The sequence below is a fragment of the Narcine bancroftii genome, chromosome 4, assembly GCF_036971445.1.
Source record: "Narcine bancroftii isolate sNarBan1 chromosome 4, sNarBan1.hap1, whole genome shotgun sequence".
NCBI lineage: Eukaryota > Metazoa > Chordata > Chondrichthyes > Torpediniformes > Narcinidae > Narcine > Narcine bancroftii.
In genome coordinates this window covers 181562703-181574943 of record NC_091472.1, presented here as the reverse complement: position 1 = coordinate 181574943, position 12241 = coordinate 181562703, and the positions used below count along the sequence as shown (strand labels likewise).

General features: G+C 37.6%; 1 protein-coding gene across 4 annotated transcripts in view; it reads right to left on the bottom strand.

Moving 5' to 3' along the window:
* The window catches only part of rbm19 (RNA binding motif protein 19), a 267475-nt gene that overhangs the window by 64821 nt on the left and 190413 nt on the right, over positions 1-12241 (bottom strand). For all 4 annotated transcript variants that reach the window (XM_069933162.1, XM_069933161.1, XM_069933165.1 and 1 more), the window contains exon 23: positions 12071-12191. In XM_069933162.1, coding sequence (XP_069789263.1) covers positions 12071-12191 — 121 coding nt within the window. The remainder of the gene's footprint in view (positions 1-12070; positions 12192-12241) is intronic.

Genomic DNA, 12241 nt, shown 5'->3' with positions numbered 1-12241 from the left:
CTGTAAAAAGCAAATCACAATATTTTAATAACAAATAATCATTTCAAAGTTTCAATTTTATTTGGATATTTTAAAATAATCCACTGTTGGCTCCTGTAACAGCCTGTTTAAAGCTGGGTTAATGGAACCTGCAGAGGAGTGCTGAGACTCCACAGATAACTAATGAGGCTTGCGTGAGAATGCTTTGGAGTTGGCAGGAAGATGGCGGCGGTGTTGCAAATTCATCGTCAAGGTAAGAATTTTATATGCTTGGTATAGGACGACTCTGATTTTAAGGTGAAACTTTTAAGTTTCAACGATAGTCCTAGACAACAGCATAAACAGTAGTCAATGTATATTCACCATGAAATAATCAAATGACAACATTTTACCATTTGTTAATTCACAATACATACCCAAGATAAAAATCTTGCTGAAGCAGAATATTGAAAAAAACCAGAACATGCTGGAAATACTCAGCAAGTCAGGCAAGAGTCGATGGTCTATTGAAAGGTCACCTTATTTGTCACTTTTAGAAAAATAAACCCAAAACGTTTCCCCATACCTGTGGTGCTACATAAAAACAACATAACAACCACAAACAACATAGGAACAGAAGCACCAGGTCCCGAAGAGGCCGCTGCAAGTGACTGCTGCCCCACCATCTTGGGCCCTTAGCCACCACTATCTCCCCGCAGGTCAGTGAAATATCACATAATTAAACTCTCTCTCTTACACACACACACCTCCAATTACACACAACTACTTAAAATATATATAAAAAAAGAACCACATTGATTTTCAGAGGCTGAGTCAAGGTTACAGAAGAGACAGGTCGAAATATGTTTTTAGGTGTTAAAATGTCTACTAGAGACCATTCACCCGATCCGAAGAGGCTGCTGCAGGCTAACTACTGCACCACCATCAAGGCCAGGTTCCCCGGAATATGCTGGACCCTGAATGTTAAATTGTTCTTTTTTAAAGGGAAAACCACTCTCACTTCGCCGTCTCTCGGGGTCGAAGCCACAGCATCTCCCCCACGAGGCCCCAGCAATCCTGGACATGCATCTTCAGGACCCCCGAAATGGGCCCACGACTCTGCTCTTGCTTGGCATTCCCCAAATTTCAATGTCCAACACCCTGCGTTGTTCCAGTCTCCATCCTTGTCTGCTGAAAGATTGAGTAGGGCACCTACATGAGGTGGGGGGGGGAGGGGGGGCATGGCCCAGTCTGGAGATGCTGCTGCAGGCTACAGGCACGCTGCCATCTTGGACATCTTGAAACATCTGGTTGCATTGTACCAAACCATATAGTTTGTGTGCTCATTCCTCTAACCTTCTGCAACTCTGCAGGTGCAGGTCAGTGTGAACTCTAGCCTCACTGCTATAGATGTCCCAGTGAAGCAGAGTGGCAAGTTGTTAATTGGACTCAAATGAGAGACCCAAAGATTCGCCATGACCCCGTCAATGTTTTCTTAACTGTTTCTAATTATTTCTGACAATCCAAGTCAATCAAAGATAATTGAGAGATTTAAGTACACAAAATATGGAGAAATAATTAAAAAAAAAATTAAAAGTGGACATTTACTCAAAACAGTTAAGTTGTAGAATATAGTTTAAAGCACTTAGTTGCATAAATAAAAAAGTATTGAATTCTTACTTGCACTAACATTTTTAATCCAAGGCAATGATTGGGATCATACAGCTGAAGGGGGAAATCAGTTGGACCATCCAGCCTTTCAGCTCAGCCTGACTGTGCTCCATTTCTGGAGTCTTGGCAAGGCACTGTGGTTTGTTTACTCCATTTTTTTTCCCTCTCTCTACAGATGCTGCTTGCCATGGAACACTACCAAACCAGCTCAAGTAACTCAACTTTGATGCTGTACCCAATGCAATATTGCAAACTGCAAAACAAATGGCTATTGACAGTATCTGAAACAAGACATGTTAAATTCACATGACTGAATAAAGTCATTGATACATTATAAGGGAGGAGAAATTGTGTTTTCTTCTTTGCACTAAAAACAAAATCACATTGTGTCATTTTTAACTTTTTCTCATTTCCACGAACGTTTCAGTGCCTGGTAGTGTAACATTTTTATCTTGTGTGTTAATGCTTTACCAATGCTGTGAGCAACAGCACGCTCCACAATCATTTCCAGATTTCACCTGGCAGGAGACCACATATGTCTGTTGGCAGCAAAGGACTGAAAGGTTGGCAGCACACCACAAGAACAAGTCAATAGTAATTTAGCTCTGCCTTCAGGACGTTTCTTTGTGGCAACCGTCTGAATCCCTGGAGTCTAAGGACTGAAAGCTTGAGTCAATATTGTTATGTAATACACAAAAGCTAAAAGAAAAATACAGGAGTCTAATCTTACATCAAGAGTCATGAAATTGGCTCCACTGTCACAAAATATAGCCCATTCATTTAATTCCCTGCAAAACAACAAGTCAGCTATCAGTAAAACCTTTTTACTCGATTACCTAAACTTTGATTGTTGATTATTAACAGTAAAAGGAAAAAGTTTATTTTGATATAGAGGCATTTTAGCTGGAATCTTTCCTTTTCCACCTATCTCATAACCAATTTTATTCCATATTTCAATTAAATGTTTCAAAATTGGTGGATCCTTACCAATTAACAATTTTATCTAACTCTATACTTGCCCAAATAGAAGGTTTATTTAAATCAAAGATTGCATTAATAAATTTCAATTGTGCAGCTTTATAATAATTCTGAAAATGTGGAAGTTGTAAACCACCTAATTCAAATTTCCATGTTAATTTCTCCAAAGGTACCCTATTCATTTTCCCTTTTCATAAAAATTTCCTTACAATTGAATTAAGATCTTTTTAAAAAAATTCATTTTACTGTTAATAATCATTTTTTAAAGATATGAACTCAATTGGGGATTTAAAAAGTTGAAGATTGTTTTAGAGCAGGGAAGTATGTATCTTTTAATCGGAAGAAAGAGAAATTTCAAATTCCTAGTCATTCTTTTTTTTGTTATTATCAGGTAAAAACTTATTATTGGGAAAATTAGGTCAGTTTAAAATTTCCTAGACAATCTGCTTTGGAATTATTCTTTGGCTTGGCTTCGCGGACGAAGATTTATGGAGGGGGTAAAAGTCCACGTCAGCTGCAGGCTCGTTTGTGGCTGACAAGTCCGATGCGGGACAGGCAGACACGGTTGCAGCGGCTGCAGGGGAAAATTGGTTGGTTGGGGTTGGGTGTTGGGTTTTTCCTCCTTTGCAACAAATAAGTTTATTTCTGAAATGTAAAAGTTATTACAAAATAAAATGTCTAAATTAAATGTTCATAAGTAAGAATAAATTGGGAATTTGACTTAAATAGGAAGATAGATCAAAATGTTTGGACAAATTTGCATAAGGATAATATGACTAAGGTTATAAATGTAAGATATAGATTGGTACAATATAATTTTGTTTTTACATCACTTATATTTAACCCTTCAAAAATTAAAGAAATTTGATTCAATTTCTTCAGATTTGTGTTTGAGATGTGGACAAAAGAGGTACTTTTTTTCATTTGACTTGGACCTGTTCTACAGTTAAGACTTATTGGATACAAGTTAAATTGTTTTTGGAGCAAGTATTAAAAGTGAGTCTACCATTTGATCCAATGTTGTTTTCACTAGGTGTCATTAAGTCGATAGCTTTAGGACTAAGATTGACTATGTATCAAATTGAATTTTTACATTTAGCTTTGGCCGTTTCTAAAAAATGTTTGGTCATCACATGGAAATCTGATTTAGTTTTAGGAATGCAAAGATGGCATACTGAAATGAAATCCTGTATTCCTTTAGAAAAGATAACGCATAATTGAAGGATAAATATCATTTTTTTGTAAAAGTATGAGCCCATATTTAAAAATTCTTGGTTGCTCCAGTGGGTGTCTTGGTTTCCACAGCTAAAAAGTTGATTATTGTTGTATTTAAGTGATAAACTCCTTTCTTTGTAGGTGGATGTGGGAGGTTGGGAGGGGGTTATTCAACTATATATCTGTATGAATATATTATAATTGGATAACCAATTGAAGAACATGGTTATCCAACTGCACGAAAACCAACAAGGTCAGGTCAGATACAGCAATGAGCTCTCTGAACCCTTCTCCATTAACAATGGCGTGAAGCAAGGCTGTGTTCTCGCACCAACCCTCTTTTCAATCTTCTTCAGCATAATGCTGAACCAAGCCATGAAAGACCTCAACAATGAAGACGCTGTTTACATCCGGTACCACACGGATGGCAGTCTCTTCAATCTGAGGCGCCTGCAAGCTCATACAAAGACACAAGAGCAACTTGTCCGTGAACTACTCTTTGCAGACGATGCCGCTTTAGTTGCCTATTCAGAGCCAGCTCTTCAGCGCTTGACGTCCTGTTTTGTGGAAACTGCCAAAATGTTTGGCCTGGAAATCAGCCTGAAGAAAACTGAGGTCCTCCATCACGCAGCTCCCCACCATGACTACCAGCCCCCCACATCTCCATCAGGCACACAAAACTCAAAACGGTCAACCAGTTTACCTATTTCGGCTGCACCATTTCATCGGATGCAAGGATCGACAGACTCGCCAAGGCAAATAACGCCTTTGGAAGACTACACAAAAGAATCTGGAAAAACAACCAACTGAAAAACCTCACAAAGATTAGCGTATACAGAGCCGCTGTCATATCCACACTCTTGTTCGGCTCCGAATCATGGGTCCTCTACCTGCATCACCTACGGCTCCTAGAATGCTTCCACCAGCGTTGTCTCCGCTCCATCCTCAACATTCATTGGAGCAACTTCATCTCCAACATCGAAGTACTCAAGATGGCAGAGGCCGACAGCATCGAATCCACGCTGTTGAAGATCCAACTGCGCTGGGTAGGTCACGTCTCCAGAATGGAGGACCATCGCCTTCCCAAGATCGTGTTATATGGCGAGCTCTCCACTGGCCACCGTGACAGAGGTGCACCAAAGAAGAGGTACAAGGACTGCCTAAAGAAATCTCTTGGTGCCTGCCACATTGACCACCGCCAGTGGGGTGATATCGCCTCAAACCGTGCATCTTGGCGCCTCACAGTTCGGCAGGCAGCAACCTCCTTTGAAGAAGACCGCAGAGCCCACCTCACTGACAAAAGACAAAGGAGGAAAAACCCAACACCCAACCAACCAAGTTTCCCTTGCAACCGCTGCAACCGTGTCTGCCTGTCCCGCATCAGACTTATCAGCCACAAACGAGCCTGCAGCTGACGTGGACATTACCCCTCCATAAATCTTCGTCCGCGAAGCCAAGCCAAAGAAAAGAAATATCATAATTAATGTTAAATGCTTTAAAATTTATAAATAAAATATAAAAAACTTTGATTGTTGATGATTTATTTGATAAAGAACTTACTGACCAAACACCCATTTCATACGTCTATAGTCTTTAAAAAAAAAGGCTGAACTATTCTTGAGCTTCAAGTCTTTCATCATAACAACCCTCTAATTCTTGTGCTCTTCTATATACATCCATTATGGCTTGAATTTCTGCCTTGTCTGACTAACATGAGTCACAATATCGAAAGGTGTAATCTGCTTAGATGACAATTTCTTCACATCCTACATTCTATAAAAGTAGCATTAAAATTTAACTTGCTGATCGGCACCAAGCAGGTCTATTTACATGTCAGGATTTATTTCATATTCAGTTGAAAATAGTTCTGCATTTTCACCATAATCTCTCAGATCCCAAAATCTAAAATTCAAACTTCTGAAACCACAGTTCTTGATGGCAAACAATTCAAACATTCATATCCTACAAGGAAGACAAATTTCTCTTCATCTCACTTTCATGTGGCTGACCACTTTCATCCTCTCAGGAGCTAACTGGACAAGACCCTTCAGAACCTTAACAATTCAATGAGATCACCTTTCATTCTAAACTGCACGCAGAATATATTTACAGTGTTGAAGACGTCCAATTTACAAACAACCCGTAGTTATGAACCAGCAAGCCGACCGGAAGTAGAATGGTGTCAACTTCTGGTTCGAGCATGGTTGAGTATAATTTAAATTTCTTAGAGTCTCTCCCCCCCCCTCACCCCCACTATTCGCTCCGACATGGACACCTCCGCCCGCTCTGACGCAGCCTCAACTCTGCACATTCTGACGCAGCCTCAACCCTGCCCACTCTGGGACAAGGGGCACCTCAGGGGGGGGGGGGGGGGGGGGGTGTGGGGCGACATTTGGGGTTAAGGGAATTTTAGATGTGGGAATAGTGGAAATATTTTATGTTTTAGAAGTGTTGTCTTACAGCGTGTGCAAAAAAAGAAAACAGAAATGGATAAGGAGGAAAGGTGGTGATGAGGAAGCGGAAATGAAAGGCAAACAAAGTTTGAAATGGCCATGTTGAACTATATGGCTATAAATATTAACGGAATACATAACCAAATCAAAAGGAAGAGGCTGTTAAATTTACTGAAGAAAGAAAAAATTGATATAGCATTCGTGCAGGAAACGCATCTAACTGAAGTGGAACACAAGAAATTAGGGAGAGACTGGGTAGGGCACGTAACGGCAGCATCATATAACTCAAAAGCCAGAGGTGTAGCTATATTAATCAATAAAAATGTACCAATCAAAATAGAGGAGGAAATAATAGATGCAACAGGGAGGTATGTAATGATAAAGTGTCAGATATATTCAGAATTTTGGAATTTGCTCAATGTATATGCATCTAATGAAGAGGATCAAAAATTTATGCAAGATATCTTTTTGAAGATTGCAAATACGCAGGGGAATATACTGAGAGAAGGGGACTTTAACCTTAATTTGGACTCAAAGGTGGATAAAACTGGAAAAAAGACTAGAAGAAAGAACAAAGTAACCAAATTTATGGTTAAAGCAATGCAGGAAATGCAACTTTTGGATATATGGAGGAGACAACACCCAAAGGAGAAGGAATACTCATATTATTCGGGTAGATATAAAACATATTCAAGGATAGACCTATTCCTGTTGTCAGCCCACATTCAAGGGAGAGTTAGGAAAACGGAATATAAAGCTAGATTGTTATCGGATCACTCACCCCTGTTATTAGCAATAGAGCTGGAGGACATCCCACTGAGAACGTATAGATGGAGATTAAACTCCATGCTACTTAAAAGACAGGATTTTAGAGAATTCATTGAGCGACAAATTAAAATGTACTTTGAAATAAATACGGAACCAGTGAAAGATAAATTTATACTATGGGATGCAATGAAAGCATTCATCAGAGGACAGATAATAAGTTATGTAACTAAGATGAAGAAGGACTCCAATCGGGAAATAGAACAGCTGGAAAGGGAAATAGCAAGTACAGAAAAAGAATTAGCAATAAGGGAAGATACAACAAAAAGAAGAGAATTGGCGGATGAAAAATTAAAATATGAAACACTACAAACATATAAGGTGGATAAGAACAGAATGAAGACAAAACAGAAGTATTATGAGCAAGGAGAAAAAAATGCATAAAATAGTAGCTTGGCAGCTTAAGACAGAACAAACTAAAAGAACGGTATTGGCATCAAGGAAAAAAGACAAACAAATTACATATAACCCAACGGAGATCAATGAAAACTTCAAGAAATTCTACGAGCAACTATATCAAACGGAGAATGAAGGGAAAGAAGACAACATAGATGAGTTTCTAGCTAAAATTGAACTACTGAAATTGCAAGAAGAGAGCAAAAATAAATTAATAAAACCATTTGAAATAGAGGAAATACAGGATATATTAAAAAAACCACTGAACAATAAAATGCCGGGAGAGGATGGACTCCCAATAGAATTCTATAAAACATTTAAAAACTTATTAATTCCTCCTCTCCTGGAAGTAATGAACCAGATTGAAGAAACACAAAACATGTCAGATTCATGCAAAACACCAATAATTACAGTAATACCAAAGATGGGGAAAGATCCACTAACTCCAGCATCGTATAGACCAATATCTCTAATTAACACAGATTATAAGATAATAGCTAAACTATTAGCAAACAGATTAGCCGACTGTGTACCAAAAATAGTAAAACTAGATCAAACTGGATTTATTAAGATGAACAACGGACTGTATCTGTAAGTTCATTAACTTAATCCATGCAGTACAAGGAAACAAGACGTCAACAGTGGCGGATGCCTTAGATGCAGAGAAAGCCTTTGACAGAGTAGAATGGAATTATTTATTCAAAGTACTACAGAGGTTCAACCTACCAGAAAAATATATTAATTGGATTAAAGCATGATAAGGGACCATTGCTGAAGGTGACAGTAAATGGATATATATCAAACCAAATTAAATTAAGCAGATCAACTAGGCAGGGATGTCCACTATCTCCCTCACTGTTCGCGTTAGCTATAGAACCACTGGCAGAACTAATAAGAACAGAAAATAAAATAAGAGGGATAAAAATAAAAGAAAAGGAATATAAAATCAGTCTATTTGCAGATGACGTCATAGTATACTTAACAGAACCAGAAATATCAATAAAAGAATTACATAACAAATTGAAGGAATATGGAGAAGTATCAGGGTACAAGATCAACACAAATAAAAGTGAAGCAATGCCAATTAATAATGCGGATTTCACAAAGTTTAAGAAAGAATCACCATTTAGATGGCAAACACAAGCAATTCGATACCTAGGAATACAACTAGATAATAATCTAGGCCATCTATACAAACTAAATTATCAGCCATTAATGAAGAAATTACAAGATGACTTAGAAAGACTTACTACTAACACTGATAGGAAGGGTAAATTGTATTAAAATGAATATCTTCCCAAGGATACAATACCTATTTCAATCATTACCAATTCACCTAACAGAGAAATTCTTCAAGGAGCTAAAGAAAATAATAAGGAAATTCTTATGGAAAGGGGGGAAACCAAGGATAGCGCTAGATAAATTAACAGAATGGTACAAAAAGGGGGCTTACAGCTACCAAACTTTAACAATTATTATAGAGCAGCACAATTAAGATACCTATCAGATTTTTATCAAACAAGGGAAAAACCAGATTGGTCCAGATTAGAGCTAGATAAAATAGGGGAGAAGGTACCTGAACATATACTATATAAGTGGGATGAAAAGCTGGTGCAACATAGGAATTCACCAGTACTGCACCATCTGCTCAACATTTGGAAGAAGATTCACGTAGAAAGGAATAAAACAAATTATCAACCACCAAAACTAATATTGACGCAAAATCAACTAATCCCTTTCACAATAGATAACCTTTCCTTTAGCGAATGGGAGAGAAAAGGGATCAAAAGAATAGAAAATTTTGTTTTTCAGGAAATAAATTATTATCTTTTGAACAAATGAAGGACAAATATAATATAACTCACGGTACAATGTTTGCATACCACATACTGAAAACCTACTTGAAGGACAAATTGGGAAACAAGCTGAGGTTACCAGAAGGAAGCAATTTTGAATATGTGATTACAGACACAATGATAATTAAAAGATTTATAACAAACATGTACATCAAACTGCAAGAGAAAGAGAACGAGGAAACAAGCTGTAAACCCAAACAAAAATGGGAACAAGATCTAAACATAAAGATAAAGAATGAAACATGGGAAAAGCTATGCTCTGGAACTATGAGAAATACAATAAACACGAGATTACGAATGATTGGTTACACAGGCTTAACACCACGCCCCAAAAGTTAAATAAATGGGACCCAACAGTATCAGACAGATGCTTTCGCTGTAAGAAGGAAACAGGAACAACAGTACATGCAATTTGGGCATGTGAGAAAGTGGAAAAGTTTTGGGAAGATCTAAACCAGGTATTAAATAAAATCACAAAAAGCAACATCCCAAAAAATCCAGAGATCTTTCTTCTAAGTAATATTAGAAGTAAAGAACTTGGACTCGATTTGGATGGAGCACGAAAAAGATTTATTATGATAGCCTTAGCTGTAGCAAAAAAATGTATTATGTCAACCTGGAAATTAGAAGATAGCCTGAGAATACAGCAATGGTACATAGAAATTAATAAATGTATTCCACTGGAAAAATTAACATATAATTTAAGAAATAACATCACAGTATTCAAACAAATTTGGGAACCGTACATGGAACACAACAGAGAAGTCCTACCGCAGACCTCCACCGCCTAAAATGACAGAAGGAGAAGAAGACAAAATGAACTGACCCAGTATGTAAAAGTTGAAGATACAAATTTCTTGTCTATTTTCATTGTGTGATGACTTTGTTTAATGGGTTTAATGTATCATATATGTTGAACGTTGAGTGAGTGGGGAGGGGGGTGTGAAGGAGGGAGGGAAGGGAGGGGGGAAAAAGGGGAGAAAATGACACTGTGTATATTCAAGAGGGAAATCTTTGTGTGTATTTTGGTCAGTATGGTTCATGGTATGAAAAATAAAAAAAATTAAAAAAAAAACCCTGCTCACTCTGATGCAGCTGTAACCCCATTCACTGACACAGCTGCTGCCGTCAAACCCCGCCTTCCCAGCTAGACAAATGTAGTGAGCAAGCGGGGGGGGGGGGGGGGGGGGGGGAGAGCGTGAGCGAGTGGGAGGCAGTGAGTGAGAGGGAGGGAGGGAGGGAGGGAAAAAAAACACAAAAAATCCACAAAAGCCATTCCCACTATAATTTTACCTACAGTGCATGAAACAGGTTAGGCCAAACAAAGAAGGGAGTAATAGTTAATACTTCAGGACCTTATGAGCATGTGTAATTACTTTTATTATTATGTACAGTAGAGTAATGTTACTTGTATTTTTATTATGTTTAAGATGTTTGTGTTGGGAAGTGTTTTATATACATAGAAATGAAAAATATACCCTAAATATGCTGCATACTAAGAGAAGAATTTGCTTAACTGACACTAAATAAGGACCGTATGCACTTGTTCGAACAAATACAAATTCGAGTTAAAGACAGACATTGGGAACAGAACTCTTATTTAACCTGGGGACTGCCTGTAATCTCTTCAATTATCTCTCATAACACAATGACCTCTTCCAAGGATCAATATAGTTAAAAGTTAAACTTTGCTACACAGCTTGTAAGGCAATTATATACTCTCTTTCTCAAGATCAAAACTGTTTGTATTATTCCAAGTGTAGTCTCATCAAAGCCCTAGACAGTTCTAGCAAGCCTTTGCTTCTCTGGAAGATTATGACCAAATGTTCCATTTGTGGGAGATGAACTCAAGGAATACTTTCTCGATTTCTACATCAATCAGTTAGAAGCCCAAGATGTTGACCATCAATTCCAGCAGATTTGTCAGTATACAGTCCTTTTATTTTGCATGGTTCTTCTTCCTCCAGTCTCCTCAGGCCACAAGATGCATATGCCAAATGTCCAGCATTACAAGACGGGCAAAGACACAATATTAAATTGATTCAATAAGATTATGATTATATTAAACCAAAACTCAACTGCTCAGCGGGGCACTGCAAACTAGACAGTATTGCACATTATGTAAAAAACTCTTACTTCTGCACTTTATTGATTTTCTCTCTATATTCCACAGTTTGTTTACATATGTTATCTGATAGTTTTTTATTTGTTTACATGTTTACACTGTGTACAGTTTATTTTTGCACTATCAATTAGTGGTAACTCTGTTGCGCCTACAGGAAAAAGGAATCTCAGAGTTGTATGCGATGTCATGTATGGACTCTGACAAAAATTTTGAATCTGAAATGTGCAAGGCCACATGGGAGCAGGAGATACGATGAAATTTTTTTTTGTTTTGACATCATTAGTGCAGGTGATAAATGTATTAATTTGCCCTGGTGTTAATTGGGCATGTTAATGGTGATTAATTAATAGCCTTTGGCTGCCAGTTACTTTGGAGATAGTGTTAACCTAAGCAACAAGAATGGCTTTGGACACCACCAAACAATTATGGACTGTATCTTATCAACCATTATTATCTTTCAAAAATAATGTTATTCTATTATTGTTCAACTGAGTGATTGATTACAATACCTTTCTCTGAGAAAATTGTTCCAAAGCTGCAAATCTTTGTAATTTTTGTTTGTTTAGTATTAATTTGCAATTAAATTTGTTTACCATAGTAATGTTCAGCTGTTTTTCTGCGTAATGCCTCCACTGTATCGTTAGAGTCAGCCCATTCCAGTACTAAACGTCGACCATACAAGTGAGTACTATGGCAAAGGGCATTGAAAGCTTTCTGTAGAAGAAAATGAAAAAAAAACTGAATATTCTTGGTTTACTATAAAT